This window comes from Falco cherrug, chromosome Z (assembly GCF_023634085.1).
Source record: "Falco cherrug isolate bFalChe1 chromosome Z, bFalChe1.pri, whole genome shotgun sequence".
Lineage (NCBI taxonomy): Eukaryota > Metazoa > Chordata > Aves > Falconiformes > Falconidae > Falco > Falco cherrug.
Window position 1 is genome coordinate 25,739,639 of NC_073720.1, and position 19,996 is coordinate 25,759,634.

General features: G+C 37.6%; 1 protein-coding gene across 1 annotated transcript in view; it reads left to right on the forward strand.

Moving 5' to 3' along the window:
• ARSB (arylsulfatase B) overlaps positions 1–19,996 on the forward strand; it is a 67,371-nt gene that overhangs the window by 38,570 nt on the left and 8,805 nt on the right. The window contains exon 6 of the mRNA XM_055699290.1: positions 4,095–4,165. Within this exon, the coding sequence (XP_055555265.1) occupies positions 4,095–4,165 (71 nt within the window). The remainder of the gene's footprint in view (positions 1–4,094; positions 4,166–19,996) is intronic.

The following is a 19,996-nucleotide window of genomic DNA, read 5'->3' on the forward strand; positions in this document are numbered from 1 at the left end:
CTGTACTGCATGCTTCCAAGTGTGTTTCAAAAGGCCCTTGCATTTCTAAGAAACATCTGTTCTCAAGATGCTTGCTACTCTATTGAAATTGAGACACTAGGCAAAATTATTTTCCTTATGTAGAAATTTTGCCTGATTAATATATTATTTTGATACATATTTTGGTTTCAAGTACTGAAGATCTGGTATGCCTGTGCTCAGAAAAAAGGATTTTATTTTGCTTTAACAGAGAAATGGAAAACCACATAGTGGAGCACATGAAGCAGTATGATAGGCATTGAGAGTTTCAGGACAGAATGCCGTCAAAATAACTAATATTTATTCAAAGCTTGTTAGCAAGCATAGGCTTTCAGGTTTTACGCATACATTTTGCAGGGAAAATTTCAGGTTTATAGTTTTGTAATGTTGGAAATATCAGAATTGATTGGATGGGGTAAATGAAGCAAGATCAATTTTAGTTCTTATGTACCAAATGGTTACATTCATTTTAGGAATTAAACACCTGTTTGAAAAAATTTTCATTGTTGTGGTATGAATTAATGCTGAAAAAAGAGCAGTCTAAAGCTGAGAATAGTATTTATTTCCAGCATGTCTGAAATACAATTATTTCAGGAAAGCATGTACTGATATGACCGCGAGAAACACAATATAGGGCAAGGTTATAAAGGCTTAGATACTGCTAAGTGACACTGAGGATATTTTTGTGCAAGATAAACATATTTATCCTGAAAAACCTTGGATTCCTTCCCAAGGACAACTTCTGCCTATTTAACAACAACAATAAAAGTGAAAGATGTCATGTAGATGTTTGTTCACGTTCACTAAATAGTAATAGATCTTTCTGTATGTTTTAAAAAGATTGCAAAGCAGAAGATAGAGTGACGTATCTCATATCTCAGCATAAACTAGCTGATTCTCATACCAACTCTGAAGTTTGTCCATATACTTTCATCAAAATGTTCTTACATAGGGGACTTTTTTTACAAAACAATACCTTTAGCTGCTTAATTAAATAGTCAGTCAGACATGGTAGAATAATAACCAAACAAAAGAATAAGTTCTTTATTTTTAGGGAGAGGAGCAGCATATTAGAATATTAGAGTAAAAAATAAATATTCCAAAATTAGAGCACTGCAAGATATGGTTACACTGGAAGCTACTAAAACACAAAAGCAGGATTCCCTAGAGAATCTTACTGCTTACTTATTCTAGCTCTGTTGGTCAGACTATGTTCCTGATGCAAAATATCCTTGGCAGAACATCTGCCAAGGTGAATCTGTTGCTGAGGCTGTGTATCTTTTGCAGGGACTAAGGTCAGCATGGAGCTCCATAAATGGAAGGGAGCACAGGGAAAGGGAACTCAGCTACAAGTGTAAATTCTCTACTTGTTGTCCCCTGGACATTGTGTCTTTCTTCCTGATAGCTTTTACTGTCAGCCGGCCACTTTCTTCAACGTACAATGCCACCATCTTTTCTCTGGCTATTGTTTTGTGAACAACATCTGCTGGTTATAAACCCCTGTGCTGTGTGCAACAGAATTACTGGAGTAACACCCGAACCGAACAAACAGGTCAGAACCAATTAATAGTGCTACAGAGCTTAATGCAGTAATGCCATAAGCTTCAGGGAGTGTCTCTCGTGATTATATATAAACCATGTTTCCAAGTTGCTAGTACCAATATTCTGTCCCAGAAAAAAAAAAGGATTCAATAAAAATGACAACTGCAGCATGAAAAATATTAATGCAGGTGTCATCTTTACATTCTGTGTTCTACTAGCTGTGCGATAACATTCATAGCCATATTTAGTGTGCAGTATCCACTCTCCACATTAAAAGCCATAAAGGAAATTACCTTTGATGATATGGTAGTAATACTAGTCAGCTCGAACAGCATGAATATCCTCAGTTTTGACTTTCTACCTACCATGGTACTTATGAATATTGGGTGTAAAAACAGGAGAAGCGCACAGAGTCAGTTACTTCTTTCTTCTGTATTTGACCCTGGTGGAAGATACTAGATTATTTAGCATAGCTCTGACGTTTGCATTCTTTTAAAAGGATTCTGAAAAATGTAGATACTGTTCAGAAACTGCAAAATAAGAATATGTCCTCAAGTAGTTACTACAGAATCATTCACATGCTATAAATTTGCATCCTGGTTTAACTTGTGCTAACTGGTTCATGTTACTGTTACCTGTGAACAGACGGTGAAAGGCACACTTGACCACTGCTGTAAATGGAGCACCCAGAGACAGTAAGAATCTATTTAAATGAAGATAAAATTTGGTTAAATAAGGCCAGGAATTCCTTAGTTAAGAGTGTGATAACTGTAGATATTAGGGGTGGTTAACATTTCACGCATACTTTGGGCAAAACATTTTTATGGCAGTTTTTATACACTGAATTACTAACACTGTAGGTTAATTATTTTTCTTCCTCTGTATTAATTGGAAGGCTGTATTACCTGTATTCCTTTAATCTTTCGTCCAATCCTCCTTGTTAGTTTTCTACTTATTCAAAATGTGTACTATCCAGAAATTATTTTAAAAATGGAATATAACAATATTCATTTTAATCAGTTGTTACAGAATATTTTCAATTACAGGTAAATATTGTGTAATTTTGTATTTTGTGTTTTTTATATTAAAATCACAGTTATTTTGTAGGTTTCCACTAAGATTTATATTACCTTTTTATTATTATTTATGATTTTTTTTATTCTTAATGTCAAATAGTTTAGATGTTCTAGTTGAATTTTTTAGTCTCAAATGAAGCTCCTTAACAAAGAAAAGAATTTAAGGTTTTTGGAAATTTCTAAAAAATCGTGTTAGGTTTGTGCTCAAATAATAAGATATTGTTGTGTCATGATGTAGCCAAGGTTCTTTCTACTCATTTTGTCTTCCTACTCACATTGCCTTTCATAAGGAGTAAGTTTCTTTTACTCAGTTTTTTAGGACTGGGATTTACTGAACTCAGAAAATTTATGAGTGAGTTCAAAGGCTCATTCCATACCTATGTAGCCAATGGCTAGGAAAAGAGAAATGATTTTCTTTTCCCCGCACAAGAAGGTTCAGAGTATTAAATAATCCTTGTGACCTCAAATACAAATCAGAGGTGGGTTTCTTGAGGGGTAGCCAATGCCTTTTGTGTTTTTTGAGGCACCTAGCCAAAATGCTTTTAGCACTGGTTCAGGTATGCAGAGAGCATAGCAAGTGCCATGCCAGCCTATGTTGTGAAAATTGATTTTTAAAGTTGATTACTGTAAAACCCTGCTTTGGTAGGGCCAATTCTGTTTTGGTGGGTTGACCTTGGTTGGATGCCAGGTGCCCACCAAGCCACTGTATCACTCCTCTCCTCAGTAGAACAGAGGGTGGAGAAAATAAGATGGAAAAACCCCTTGTAGGTCAAGATAAAGGCAGTTTAATGAAGCAACAGCAAAAGCCACGCACACAGAAGCAAACAAGATGTTATTCTCTACTTCCCATCAGCAGTCAGTGTTTGGCCACTTTCCCAGGAAGCAGGGCTTCAGTACCTGTAGCAGTTGCTACAGAAGACAAACATTGTAAATAACACATGCCCACCCTTCCTCCTCCTTTCTCTTAGCTTTTATGTCTGAGCATACGTCATGTGGTACGGAATATCCCACTGGTCACTTTGGGTCAGCTGTCCTGACTATGTCCTCTCCCAAGATCTTGCCCACCCACAGCCTGCTGGTGAGGTTGGAGAGACAGCCTTTAATGCTGGGTGAGCGCTGCTCAGCAGCAGCCAGAACCCCGGTGTGTTATCACCACCTTTCAAAAAGCATAGCCCTAGGAGGGCTGCTATGGGGCTCAGGCAGTCCCAATACGTCTATCTATACTCTGTAAACTTACGAATAATCCCAGTAAACAGCAGTGAGGTCAGGGAAGGCTGATGGGGGCAAAACCTGTTGCTACTAGGCTGGAAAAGAGCATTCAGGTTAAAGTTGATAGCAATTAGTTTATAGTTATGAGCTCATTCTGTATCAGGATGACAAAAAGCCTTAAAATAAAACATGCAGAATCATAATGAGCTGCAGAAGGAAATTAACATTTCATTTTGAAATCTCTCCTAGTGAAGGAAGACCTTCCCCCAGAGTGGAACTGCTGCATAACATAGACCCCATGTTTGTGGATGACTTCCCATGTGAGTATGCTACGGATTTTTCAAGACTCATGAAACACACAGTGGATGTTCTGAACACTCCTTGTTTTCCTTAAGTGAAGTATTTCCTTCTAGGTGAAACAAAATTCAGTAGGATGCCTTCTGCTTTTAAGTAAATAGCTTTAAAATACAGAAGCAGCATCCCCCAGGTGCTGTGTGCTGAATCAGGATCAACACTTGCTTCCTATTTCAGAGAGCTCTGAAGCACTGCTGGATAATGACTTAAAGCACTTTGGGACATGGAAATGTTGAGGAACAGCCATGTGCCTGAGGTGCGCAGGGAAGCACACTGCCAAAAAGCCCTGCAAACCCTATCTTCAGTGCTTCCCGTTGACAGGTAGCTCTGAATGAACAGCTGTCCCTAACATATCTTGATACATCTATATAATATGACATTGCAAATGGAGTTTGTGAGAAGCTGAGTGGTTCCAAGCCTTGTGATTGCTTTTGTTCCATAGTCACATAGTTTGGATCTTTAATGCTATAATCTCATGAACTGGAGCTTAAGTTTGCCAATTCTACAGCTCTCTGAGCACTATCTGTTTTATGATTCAACATTATGAATTTGCTAAGGACTACAAACCTCTCAAGCAGAGATTTTTTTTGTACAGATTATTGGAACAGGTCCTTTCCAGTGTTTTTCTAGCATTTCTGTATTTTATTACATGAAGAAGTAAACTCAGGCAGAGGAGAAGTAGCGCAGTGGGGACAGTGATCTGTTGCCTGCACGATAGGTACACATTGTGCTGTAGTAACTGGATGGAAAGGGGGTAAGGTGGCCTTCAGCAATACACATCTGGTTCTGTGATGCTTTTCTCAGAAGAAGCAATGTTGTGCCTGTTCAGTGCTGGCTGGACAGCACTGCCTGCAGCTAATTGCTACATACTGATGGAATTAAGGTGTAGCTACTCCAATTTCTCTTCAAAGGATGCTCAGTGAGTCGTAGCATTCCTGTACAATGTTATGCCCTGATGTGGTATTCTCAGGCATACTTCAGAGACCATCTTTTCCTTGTGGGAACTGCAGTGATTGAGCTCAGTGGAGGTGTCTGAGTAGGCAAATTCTTGGTGTAAATAGAAGGGAGGTGAGCACAGGAGGTTTTCAGGAACCGAAGTGTAAGAAATACTTTGCCATATTGCTTATGCCATGATGGCATACTCTGATGATACTTCACTGTTTGCTACATGTAGCATGTCCTTACTTTTTGTGTGCATTACACACAATGAGGGCAAGGAGCGGGGCAGATGAGCAGCAGCTGTAGTAAGTGGAGCTTGTACGCTGAATGAGGTGTCACTTCTAAGCATCACAAAGGGGTATGCATGCCTGTAAATTTGCCATATTTTTATGTACCTTTCAAAACTGAAGTAATTAAAAGCAGAAATGTAAATCTTCAGCCACATGTCCTTACGTGCTGTATAGGGTTTCCCTGTCTCTTCTCAGCAAAGGCATATAGTTTTGTCAGGTTACTTTGTGCCACCTGTTTTACTTTCTCCTTCAAGCACATTTGGTCAGGAACAGGTAAAGTTGACCTCCAAATTAGTATACCTTACATTTTGCCTAGTTTTGATTTTACAATACCATTCTTAAAGGATTTGAGAGTAGGTAATTGTATTTCTGATGGGTTTGACAAGATGTATCGCAGTTATACATGACTAAATACACATTAAACTGTGCTTTTTCAGATCCTTGTTCTTTTTATTAATGTGCTGTTTCTAATGCAACAGAGCATGTTAATTTATAGTCCAGTGTTGGGGACAAGAAATCCAGCTTTCTTTGTAATTCATCTATTGTCATAACATGCTCACTTCCTTACAAGTTAACTGGAAGTTGGAATGGTTTTGTGCTTTGGAGGATGAGTCATCATATTATGATTCTGAGTTTGACCCAGCTAGTGAAATTATGCTATGTCATATAAGGATTAGAATTTCTATTTAGCGATCTGAGTTATTAGAAGTAATTTATATATGTAACTCAGCTGATTTCTACTTAGTGTCCATTTTTCATTTGTGCAAACTGAATAATAAGTTCAAAATTAGGATCCAGATAAATTATGTTGGTGTCTCTATTATGGCTAGATTAGGGAGACACAAAGCTTGGAATATATAAGTACTTTCATATTTTCAGCAACCATGGCTCTCTTCATGTTTTAAAAAGAAAAGCAACTTAAAATAAACTGCCTATACAGTCTTCCTAGCACCAAAGTGTTAAACTGTGTCACTCTATAGAGTTCTGATCTTTCTTTGACTGTTTATTGCGTCCTTGTCCTAACTGTTTTAAAATGAGAGTACAGTTTTCCTACAATGCTAAAATATATGTATGTATATTTTGTTGGGTTCTTTCTCACTTCCTGTGTAGTCTTTTGCCTTCTTTATGTCCATCTTGTCCTAGTCCACTTAAAAAAAATCACATCACATAAATCATCTTGTGTCAGATGAAGTATTCATATTATACTAGTACTTTCTTATTTGTAGAAATTGAATTAGAAAGTAAAATAGTGACTAGAAGATCTTTGGGTTTGCAGAGTACTGTGAAGAGCAAAGAGGAAATTAAATCTCAAGATACTGTTAAACATAACCAGAAAAACTTCCAGGATGTTGTGGATGATCAGACAAGTTCTGATCATAGTATTACTAAGGAAGACGCTGTACTGTTGTAGTTGTGCAGACACAGGTCATTAGTTACTGTTGTACTTGCACTCAGTGCAGGTTCTCCTGAACTCTTGTTGTATATTGTATATGCTCTTTTAGCATAGTCTATGCTTATAGCATATATAAAGTATACACTCTTTTAGAGTAATATTTTTATTTAGTGGATGCATTTATTTTTGTCTCTGAATAAACTGATACTATGTGTTTTTAGTAGCATGAATAACGGGATATCTCAGGCAATTAATATCTTTTTTTCACTGAAATAGGGAACTGAGCTTTGTTCTGTTTTTTTACACCAAAATAAGCATTCCTTCAGGGAAGACCTTGTGCAAAAGACATTAATTAATTTAGTATCAACTGTTACAGCCAAGTATTCAACAGAATGTTAAGTTAAAGGTAGGACATGCTATCTTGATTACAGAGCTAACTACATCTTTGCCTCTGTGGTCTTTTAGAACTGATCGTGACCTGCATGTTTGCTGATTCTGGGGTAACATGATACAGCTTTCCAAGTTCTCAGACTGAGCACTGGTTTCTAACCCCTAGGCATCAGCAAGGGCTACTCCAGCAAATCTGGTTAATCTACTTACCTTTTTTCAGGACCTCATGCCCAATGGTAAATGCTATAGCCCTATAGTAGTCTTTTATCGAAGTACTGTACTTCCCTCCTATTGTTAATACTGAACAGTGTAAGGGGGAAAACACTGTAAACATTTTGTCTGCAGTTCCATTTTACAAAAAAAATGCTATCAGGTCTTATTTCATTGACTCTTTCAAGTAACTGTCTTCTCTCTCAGAGGGCAGACTTTCATCATTCAAATATAAACCTTCCCAGTCTGAAGGTCTGAAACGTATCGATGTGTTTTAGACTGTAATTTCTCACTTGTTGTCTGCAGTGCTAATAAAAGGGTTCCTGTCCCTGACTGCCCAGTGGAGTGGTCAGGGTTGAAAACAATCTTTTCTCTCAATGAACTGAACTTGTTTGCAATGCAGACCTACAACAGTTGCGGTGGTGTAACAGAGGAAGTGGTGGAGTGAAAAACTAGGGTGGGACCTCCAAAAAACTAGGTTGAGGAGTGGGGTGGGTTGCAGTCTTTATAATGAAGCCAGTCTGGTGGCAAACTATTGCCAAGATGGCCAGCCTGTCCTCTCCCTATCTCCCATTCTTTCCTCCTTCTCTTGGGTTGCATCTGGAAATCATGTGCCAACAACATGAGTCTTCTACCAGATCAACCTTCAGACTATTCTGGGTGACAGGGGGAAAGAGGAGGGGAAAGAAACCTTTGTTTCTACCACATCAGCCAGCCAAATCAACTTGTCCCGTAGCTGTATGACTAGGAGCAGGGGGGAATGTGTGGCTGGTGGCAGGTGGAGGGACTGGCTGCAGGACCCAGCAGCTGAGATCAGCTCTGGCCACTGGGGAACCTCAGCCAGAGGCAGTAGTTTTAGGGAGTTTAAGCTAGTGTAGGTAGGTCACTGCTGCTACCAAGGAGGAGATCCTGTCTCCCACAGTGCTCCACCACCACTCCCAGGGTCACCAAAACTACTTGCAGAGCCAGGCTTTGAACTAGATCAGGACCTTGATTCAGATTTTAATAATATGGTTTTGGGTTTTGGTTGTTTCTTTTTTTTTTTTTCCCTTCCAATATATGTTTTATAGCCAAAAGCTCATTTTGGCACATGGGATGGGACTAGAAGGAATTTTGGGGGGACAGGTGAGACTGATTCTGTTGGCTCTGAAATTAAACCCTGAGGTTTCTGTTTCATAATACATGATGAAGTGATCCAGCAGGTTTCTGCTGGGAATGTGCTTCCTCCCCTCCCCATTCTTAGACACACACTCCTGATGCTTATTTTGCAACAATTATGGCACTGGACCGATCCAACTTGCTTGTCTGGTTTTCCTCTGTCGGGTGGGTTGAATCTGCTCATTGAAGGGGCTGATGGATGCCAGAGGTAGTGCAAGGTGAGGAGGGCTGTGCGGTTGAAGATGGGGAAGCAGAGGGAGAGACAACCCTCCTAGCATTATCTGGCTGCACCTGGAGCCAGAGCCTAAGGGGGAAGGAATGGGGAACCACATCTTCTGGTTGGACCTTGGCTGCACTAAACCAGTCTGGTGAGCTCTGCAGATGGAGTGAGACCGAGGCTCCTCAGAGGTGCTTGCTCTTTTCCCTCCTTGCTAAAAGGCATCACTTTTGTCTTTCTGGATGTTTCTTCATCACCCTATTGATGATTTTCAAAAGTTATGACTATATGTCTCAGTTGCTGAGTCTCAGTGTAGATCTGTAATCTATTAGAGAGTTTGCAATTATGTAATAGCAGGACACTGGTATGAAAGATCTACAGTCCTCCAGGTTTGGGTCTGAAACATTCACATTTTCTGTTGTTTTAAGAGTTTGATAGTATACTAGGAAAATTAAAACCAGAAAGCTAAAATTACGTTGAAACAGAGTGTAATTTTCTCTGTAATTTATAGGTTAAGAAAGTGCAAATAAAATGCATAAAGTAACTTAAAAGTTGCAAAAATAGAAAATCTGATTTACATGCATTGCAAGGAAGAAGAAAGAAAAATGCTTTGCCATTTTTGTGACTTTGTCTTTAAAAAAACCACCAAGTTGTTGATGGTTTGGCAGCTGTGCAGCTGACGTCAGCTCTTCCATTGTGAAAGATCTGCTTTCTTTTAGACAGCCTTATGGCATTTCATCAAGTTTTGGTGATTCAGCTGAATTAAAAAACAACTGGATTTAAGTCTAAATTCCCCTAACTGCTAAACCAAACATATTTCTGACCACACAGTCATGGCTAGATGGCCTGTCTTGAAGCAGTATTGAAACTTCATATCCCACAGCAGGTAATTTTAGTTTGAGAATCAGGACTAAATGACATGGTGAAAGGAAAAGTACCCTTTAATTCAGAGCTGTTAATCAGAATCTATCAGTACACACTGCATTTTTTTAAATCTGACTTGCTAAATTTATTAATTAAATTTAGTGAATTTCATAAAATCTTCCAGACTACACTTGTAGCATCACTTTCTCTTCAAAAAGAATTTGAGTCATCTTTAAATTACAAAGATGTATTCAAAATAAATATGTTGTTGGGTGGGGCTGTTTTAGGCTGAAAAAACTTTTACCTTCATTTAAAATTCCAGACATAACCATAAACTGAAACTTCAAAGGCATAATAAAATTGTAGGCTACTAATTGTAGTCAATTTATTTTGAAGATATCTATTCATAGAGGCAGACAACCAAGACAGAGAACTTGTAAAAACTTTTTCCGTTTTTTTTCCAAACTTTTATTTGCCTTGAGCAAAATTAATCAAACTTTACATTGCTCTCCTTGACATTTGAAAAAAAGGCATTACCTTGTATATTGTGCTACTAATTGCCAAAATAAATGATTGCTTATAAGGGGCTATATCTGCTATATGCAGAATGAACGTATGACATATTACAACATTTCCGTTCTGGGACTGATGTATCATTCATGGGCATTAAAATTGCATTATAATGACTGTAGCATTATATGTTATATTCATACATACACCAGAATAATCCATCTTGGTTAAGGAATAGACACTCTAGGCTCCTTTAGGCCCCATTTATTACTTATTTTGCCCATGTGAAAGATGATTCCTGAGACTTTGCAAGCCAGAAGTGATTTCTTCCCCAGTTTTATTACTGATAATCTAGCTGATCTAGCTGGTTTAGAATTATTTAGGAAAAAAAAAAGAAGGTGAAAAAACAGTCCCCAGCAATGGAGTTATTCAGTGGTAGCAGAAGATGCAGGTATGCATGGATGAGCATGCTTTGTGTGGGCTTTGAATGGGATAAATATACTCCATGTGTGTGCCAGGCTAAGTCCCAGATGTTCAGAGTCAAGAATGTGCAGAAAAGCAACCAATATGGTCAGCTGACTGATCTTACATAGTGACAGCTGGAATGGGAGAATGGTCAAATATGGGGAAAAAGACAGATGCATTCTTTGCTTCTGCAAATTTCCATTTCTCTACAAAATTATACATATGCATGCTCCCATCTGGACTCTGTCATCTTTTTATTATAAGAAAATCATACATTGCAATGACCCGGTCTAGGTTTATAAGGCAGGCGTTGCCAACATCTGACCTTAGAGCTGTGCGTGGTCCTCAACCACTTCACACAGTGCTTTTCATGCTGGTCTGACAGTCTGGGCAGAGCTTAGCTCCACTCTGTTATGGGAGATGGCTGTTCCAGCCAGCTCAGCTGCCATTCACATCAGACATGAGTGCTGTTTTTCTTTTGGCTGTCAGCTATATGAAGTTTCTGGGGTGTAACTCTTGCTGTTGGTACGTTTGGCCTGTGGTTGCCTTGGCTCTTAGCCTGCCTGCATGTCAGTGTGAATCATCCATCACTGCAGTATTAAATACTAAGTATATAGGGATTGTACCTTTGGTGAGCCTCATAAATACTAATCTCCATGTTTCCTTTGGGATGTAGATAATCTTTTTTAGAATTTAGAAATGTTAAGTCACTTGATAAAGTGTCTAATGCAGTATCACGACTGGAATTCAGAAATCCCTCAGTACTGCTTGTTTTTTATGCTTCCTTATATCCTATACTTATGTGAACATAACAGTAATATTTTATATTTTTATGCAGGTCTTGACATAAATGTTAGATTAATTTTTTCAAATTGAATATCTCTGAGCTGGAAACCTTAAAGTTTTAATTGTGCACAGGGTGTTAGAGTCAGGCTCTGTTATTTTTGACTTGAACAGTGCCACCTTACAGTGATGCAAGTGGGATTTGGATATTTCACACATAAGGCCATCTTAACATGGTCTTTGATGTCTTCAACAATTCATAAATATTTTCCCATTCAGTTCAAAAGACTTTGAATATTTTTATTCTTATTTTTCCATCAAAAGTGGAAGTCAAGGGTCTCCTTTTACTGTCATATTGTGATGTTTGACCTTGCAGGCTGTATTAATGTTTGCTCTTATGTAGAACTACATTATATTTTTTTTATTCTGTGATTTTATAAGAATGTAATAATTCACCCTGTGGATGTTCACAGGCATTTTTACTACTATGAGTAATTCTGGATTTTACTCAATTGTTTGTGTGGTGGGTTTTTTTGTAAAGATACAATCTGTTGTAAAAGTCAAGGTGAATACTTTGAAACAGGGATGAGAGTATTTTGGTATGCTTACTCTTGTTGAAATTAAGAAGAGCATGCATTTTGAAAGGTAAGAGACTGAGCATGATATTCTAGTATAAATCTTTCCTTTGGAATCAAACACTGCAATGAGAAAACTGAAATTAAAAGGTGTAATAGTGATTCTGTATGTTCATGGTGTTCAACTAAGTGAATTAAGATAGGTGAGCTTTACTGGGTGAGTTTGTCTATGGCACAGCCTTGAGCTTTGTCAACATGATGGTAGGGTGTTATGGTGTCTCAGGGTTCATCTGTTTCTTCCAGATCAGTATTCTATTCATTCTTCCAAGGTTAAGGTCATGGCCATTCCTCAAATGTTTTTTTTCTTTGAATAAAGTAACAGAAAGACTCAGAGTTTTGTAGAAAACTCATTATTGCCATAAAGCATCAAAAGGTCACAAAATGTCTTTCCTCGTTGAAATAGCAAAGCCCCTTATTTTTTCAGTAATTCATTATCACAGTATAGGCTGGGAGAGCCCTTGACATTTTCAGAGATTCCTTGTTGAGGTGAAGGAATCGCTCCATACATCACAGTTCAAAAAAAGAGAAATCAGTTGAAAGTACATATATGCAAAGGCCTTGTTAGCCCATAGAGCCATCCACATTTCAAAGCAAGTGTAGCAAGCTTGTCCTTTCTTCTGGAACATTTTCATAGACTCTTATGTTAATTAAGGCATCAGACCTGCAAACACATGTGCAACTTCAAAAATGTGCCTTATAAGTGAGGATGAGCAAAGACAAAGATTATACAGATATAACTGAAATGGAAAGATCACCACTTTCAAAGGGCTAGTACTGACAAAGGAGCTATCATTTAGAAACACTGTAGAATATGTAATTTCTTTTATTCATTATAGTCATGAAGGAAAAAACTGTTGCCTTTAAAAGGCTGAGAAGAAAAGCAAAAATTAATTGTCTTTACCTGTGTGAGGAGGTAGAAGTGTAGATGGAAGAAGGTGCTTCATATGACTTTGAGCCCTTTCAAAAAATATGTAACATTTTCTTTCTAGTAAGAAGAGTTGTCTTCTGCAGTAGAGACCATCAGTAACAACAGTGGTCCATAGCACTGTGGAAGGCCTAGAAGTAACCATGAAGAACTTGTTCAACTCTCATATTGATGGTGCTTGTGACTGTGAAGAGGGAAAATGCTACTTAATTAGGCAGTGCTTTTCAAAGCTACACCTTGTAACTTTTAGCTTTGATTTCTATGAGATTTTCTGTCTTTGGTGCTTCATAAGAAGGCAAAAGTCTAAGAAGCGCTGCATAACCTACTGATTATAGGTTTATTAATGTACAACAAGCAATGCCTATGTAAAAAGCAGTCTGTTCACAAACAAGGTACTGTTATATATAGTTTCTTTAAAACAGTGTAAATAATCTGCTTGTGCTCAGAGTGTTGTTTGTCTATTAAAGTCAGACATGGAAACTGTGATATTTAACTTTTCCCGCAGTAGAAGATTATTTATTTTTCTATATTTCCCTGTATATTTTCCCCCAGAAAGACTGAATTTGCAATGGATGTAAAACAGCTACAAATCTAATAGAGCAAGTATTTATCAAGGTTTTTAAATATATGTATTTTCTGAGACATGCAGTAGTCTCTAAATTTCAGCTTTATTGTGGATGATGGTGACTGTGAATGTTGTAATATGTATCCATAAGATATTCTCCTGACTGCTTCTCCACCTCTTCCCATTTCTCTGTCTCTTCCCAAAATTCCAGTTGTGGAAGTAGCAGTTAATTCAGAGGAAGTACAACGAAGTTACTTCAAATCATACATCCCAAGAAAGAATAGGCTAGACATTTATAGCGTTATCTATTATAATCAGGAAGCTTTACAAATTTCCTGCATTTTGTGGAAGACCTATCTAATATCATTTTGACAGTTCATTAGCTGAGATTTGCTGAAGTTCAGCAGTTACCAATAAACACCTTAAGACAATTTGCAGAGGATCAAACTGATCCTGGTGAGATCAGCACTTTTAGCCTGAATGAATTTCTTGTGGGCACTGGATCCCAGAGCTGAATCAGTTGCAGGAGGAACACAAATTGCATCGATGGTAAGAAAATGTATGCGCTTTGCCAGAGCAACAGGGAGAATTTCTTAAAACTCCTGCTGGATTTTGCTTTGTCTTACACATTTCTCAATGAAAACTAAGCAACCAGCTGCTTCACAGAATCAATTCTAACAAAAAGTAATTTTTGTTATGAAGTTTCCATTGTATGAAATGCTAAAAATAATTTTTCAGTACAGCACCATCTACAAAATTTCTAATGCATCCATGTAAAACAGTGCAAAATTTTCTGTTTATGAGCAAGTGGTAATTTTGCCTCGGGAATCCTCATTTACTTGTATCAAAGACTTTTTATGCTTCTGTAGCTATAGGAGATCTTCCACCCTCCAATTCCATTTATAAATGTAAGGAGAACAGTGATGTGTTTACATACTGTTGTCAAACAAGGCATTTAAAAAGAACTTACGTTTACAAATGGAAGATATATAAGGTCTAAGTGTGGCTCATAATTGTAAAAATATTATCTATGCCTTTTTTTCTTTTATTTTTTATTTCTCAGTAAAATTTTCTTTGCAAATGTCTTATCTTGCAGGTAAGTAGTTGATTCGTATGACCGGTTTAAGATTTTAGGGACTGTGTAAATTATATTACTGCATTAGAGACAATCGTGTTTTTCAGCGTGTTTGGAAGAGACTTGGTTTAATATCAGTGGAAATGAAAAATGTAGTACTGTCACTGCTCTTAATGCTATAACCACTGTGGTGTAGTGTATATATTAAAAACTTGAATGATGTTCAATATATTGTTTTCTGATATTTAAGAGGAAAAAAAAATCTCATGTTAAACTAAGGCATGTCGGTGCTTAATACAAAACCATAAAGCAAAGATATTCGAATAGAATGGAAATCCACTGTCTTTTCTGACCTAGTCCATAGATTTGTACTACTTCTATTATGTGTGCAGCTGAACAATGTAAAGACTACAGTTTTCCAATTACTAAAACAGCCTTCACTAGAAACAGTGTATGCTGAAAGATACTTATATATTATGTTCCCACATTAAGCCTTCCTGCTACCTCTGCTACCTTCTCTCTGTTCTACCCAGATCCAGGTACTTCCAAACTGAGAAGTACTGAAAGAAATCTGGTTATTTTTTTCATGTACCATTCTGGTGTTTATGGTGTAATCTAGAGTCCCTAATCTGGACGTATTTATAGACTGCCTGCAAGTCAAACTATAGACCAGATTTGCAAATGGAAACCACCCTGTGCCTACAGAATATTTTGCATCTATGAATGCTAGGAAAAACACATGAATCATTGAATTAAAATTCAGAAGGTAATAAAAAGTTAAGAATGTTCCAAATGTTGTACATGCTAAATTTGGTTACATCCTTATATAAATTAGAAGTTTTATGTACAGATTTGGTATGAGTGGAAATCAAAGTTACCCAAACCCACCCAAATATCCCATCACCAAGTTAAAGGCTTATTTTTGGTATGGTCATTCAAAGCATTTGTATGTATTATATGATGTGAAATAGAATATATGGAGAAAACCTCTATCCTAGAGTTTCATACAGTCTGTTGGGGAGAAATCTCTCCTGAAAGATGGAAGATACCAGTTCAGAACCCTTTGTAACAGTAAGGATAACACAGGGCATGAACGTGGGTCCTCAAAGCCCAGAAACATATCCCCAGTGTTGGGCTAGATTTTTTTGGAAGGGGGAGAAAACCTCTTATTTTGTCAGGTACATCCTCATGTAAATGTAACCCTTACTTTTCAGTTTAATTTTCTTTTTATGAAAAATGTATGGAAGTTAAACATTTAATTAGTCTGAGCCATTTCTTTATTTCCAATTTACTGAAAATTAAATTAGTTCAGCATTGAATTGGCATCTGTTTTGAATTGCTTTAGGGGAAAAACAATAATTTATATGGCACGCAGTTAACCAGGGCTTTCGGTATGACCCGAGAATTTCCTCCTTCAGAGAGGAAACTAATGGACAGTTGGAAAAATGCTGTTGGAGGAAGGTTCAGAAGATGTGGTTGTGGGAAGCAGCACTGACCACAAAGAAAAGTTATAGGGTGGCTTCTTGAATTTTACTGCAGTGAAGTTATGGTTCATTTCTTGACTTTGTGTTTCCCTTTCTGGCTGCATGTCTGTTACCTGACATCTGCCTTATTCTGTTGTTTCAGTGCTGCAGGGAAAACCAAGTGATACATTTAAGTAAACGTTTTATAGATCTTAACTTCTGAACTTAGTGACATGGATTTTGCAGCAGGGAGAATGACTCTGGAATTCAGTTTTCTCAGCTCATCCATAAGCCTCAACTTTTGGTAACATTAATGGGATTGTGTGCTTTTACTGATTTTTTTAAAAATTATTTTTCTTCAGCTTTTTCTTCTGAGATGGTAAATTGTGTATTGGCACTTTTGTTTTTATTTCAGAATCACTTTTATTTGGGGATAATCTGGGAGGTGGATGGGTGGTTAAAACATGTGTCTTGTTGCCAGAAATTATTGTTGTGAATACAAATGGGGAAGCCTTTCACATAAAGGTTTCATGGAAAACACACTGTGTCTACTGAACTGTATGGATAAGGGGAATTTAGCTTCATTTGTTTGATTAAGAGAAGTTGGTAGGGTGTAAATTCCTTCTTTGTTACTACTGATGCTTAACCAGTCTGAACCAGAGCCCACTGGAATTAATGGAAAGGTTCCCATTCGTTTCAGTGTGGGTTTTTTCAAGCCCTAACAGACCTCCTGCTGTTCCACAGTTGAGCATTAGCAAGGGACAGTGAGCCTGCCAATCATGCAGGTTTTGTGTGTGTGTGTGTGGTGAGATTTCTAGGAGGTTGAAGACTGTTTCATGAGGGTAATTTTTATGTGGAGTTCCATAATATTTAAGAAAGTCTCTGTTTTTTTGCCTACTATTTCTGCTATTGTAGCACAAAAACAGGCTAAGGTGATTTGGAGGATGCAGTGTCTATTGGTAGAAAAGTAGTCACCAGTGATTTTTTTAAATGCTTGGGTTTTCTTTCTTTTCTATTTAATGGGCATCATGTAAGTAGATGTTTTAAATCGTGATAAAAGAGTTAAATGATTTGCATCAGAACAGAATCTGTGATGTGCAAAACCTTTGATTTATTTTAATGGAAGCAGTAGGAGAATGATACCATTACCATTTTTCTGACAATGTATAGAAGCTGGTGAATACAATAGGGATTTCTTGCGTGGCTAAAATAGTATGTTGATTTTAAAGATGATAATGAACCTACGAGAAAATACTCTCTTTCTGTTTTGGTTTTGTATGTAAGTGGCTTTTGGTTCACCAGTCCCAGACTTCTGTCTGGGGATCTCTGTGTTTTTTATAGAGTACTGATCAGATCACAAGAGGCAGGGAGGCATAAGCATTCCCTTACTATGAAAATAATACTAGTTATTGTTTGTTTCTTTTAAGATCTAGTGGAAGTAGCCTGAGTGGCTTTTTCCCAGTGTTTGGTTAAACTACCAAGCAGAATTTTGCTCCAGGACATACAGAGTTGTTCACCTCTCTCTATTAAAAACATTTCTACAGAGTAAAGAAACTTTTTTAAATTACTCATAATGATTTAGAGTATAATCTCAGCAGAATTTAAAAAAAAGAAAAACAGCAACCAACATCTAATTTAGCCCCTTGAGACTTGTCATTGCCAGGTGACACTACCTTTTGAAAGCCTGTCTTCCTGGAGTGGCAGTCTTCAGTGAGCTGGCAAGCTCTATGCACAAGATCAAATTATTTTAAATGCAGTATCTTTTTTTGGACATATGCATAAGCTGCATTACTGCATGCACTAGTTTCTGCAGTTCTGTAGTTTCTTGCCTTCTGGCTGCATGCTGCAACCTTGTTAGGGCTGTGTTCCTTGCTCCGAGGGCATATCTGACAGAACCCCATGATGTGCCTTTTGTCACACTTACAGATCTCAATGTCTCTCCAGCCTCTCCTAGCAGAGATATGTATGAAAACATGAGTGGTCCCAATGATACTCCCAAAGATCTTTGCAAACAAGCAGGGCTTTATTGCAACACTGTCTTAGTGACAGTTGTGGCTTATGCGGTGCCTGCTGACAAGATGAAATCTCTGTTACCATCACATGGGGGTAAGCATGGCAGGGGACCAGCAGCTCAGAGAGGTCTTCTAACTGTTCTGATAGCAACAAGCTGAGAATCTACTAAAAAAAAAGATTTTGCAAAGCCGTAATGTGAGGGTTTTTGACAAAACATCTTAAGTGATTGAAAAAAAGGGCATGTAATTGATTTTGAGAATGTAACCAAGACCCTATTTGTTCAGAGAATGTGGTCTAGTCTGGTTGGAATATGACTGTTACTGGCAAAAGCAGACAATGAATTTCCTGAGTAAAGAATGTCTTACCCAGTGTTCCAGCATGTATGAGATTTTCTCACTGTAGGTGCACACTGTGTGGTAGTGCTGTTTTGCATTGTAGGTGATGTCTAGTCAGGTCAGGTAGGGCCTGCAGTCACACTGAATATGCTAACAACTACCAAGATGATGTGGTTTCACTCAAGATACTTCCTGAGGTCTGAGCAGTGAGCACTCTAACTATATGGCCTGTGTGTTACATTGATATGTCCCCTGTCAACTAAAAAAATAAGGTTTTGATTATTTGATTGCATTTGGCTCAACATCACACAAGAAGGGAAGAACCTTAGGTCATGCAGGGGATGGAAGCAGCCTGGTCCCTGGAGTTTCATAGAACATACAAATTTAATTAAGCAGAATGTACATCTGGCAGAGGATTTTAATTCATGAGAGATTGCATGTCACCCAACTTTGTTGCTGGTTTCTGTACTTTTTCAGCCATACTGTATTCTTTTTGAGATGGGGAGACCAGAACTACCGTTTTCCAGTTGCATAGAACTTTTTGCTTTGATTATGAGCCCTTTTCTATTAATTCCTTGCACTCAGTTTTCTTTTTGATCGGTGCTGTCTTAATTGTGAAAAAGCATCAGCTCAATCTGTGACGAGCCCAAGGTTTCACTCTCAGACAGTTATGGGTGATATACAAGCCATAATTTTATATGTGAATTTTGGATTGTTATTTCACACATGCATCACTTTATCTGTATCTAAGTTAAATTTCATTGCCTATTTAATGCCTACTCACCCAGTCTCATAAGGGCCTTCTGTCATTATTTACAGTCATCTTTAAATAACTTATGATCATCCACAGGCTTTGTGATCTCACTGTTCAGTCCCTTTTCCAGGTCATTTGGAATATGTTCAACAGTATGGATCCCAGCACAAATTCTTTTAGGAATCCAGTGGTGGCCTCTGCAGTGTGAAATCAAAACTTTTGATTCCCGTTTTACTAGATGCTTTTGTATCCCCATGAGGCTCTTTCCTCTTGTCCCATGGTTGCTTAGTTTCTTGGCCGAGATGGCCATGAGGTATGAGAAGAAAATTTATGTTCTGTATGGAACATGTTATGTATTATTTAGATATTGGATTGGAAATACCAAATAACTGATAGGGAGTATTGCATTGCTGCACAAAATTTGTGCTAAACTGGAAGTCTTGAGGACTACAGAGGTAATTTTTAGTTGCTAAGAGAATACCTAGGGAATCCTCTGTGTGGCATGCATTGTAAACTGTGAGGTATCAAACTATTTAGACATCCAGGTAGTGTAATATGCACAGACACTTGTGTTACAGGAAATATTGGTGATATACTTGCTTTGGCTGAAAACTCTTAAATGTACTTTACACCTGTAAAACAGTAGCAGGTACTTATTATTGTGTTTTCGTTATATAGATTATATTATATATTAGAGAACATATATATGTTATATAGATATATTGTGTATTGTTATATAGATGTGTTTCTAATTTGCACTGGGAAGAGTGTGAGCCATCTAAAATCTTAATTCACCCTAGGTTTTGTGGCTTT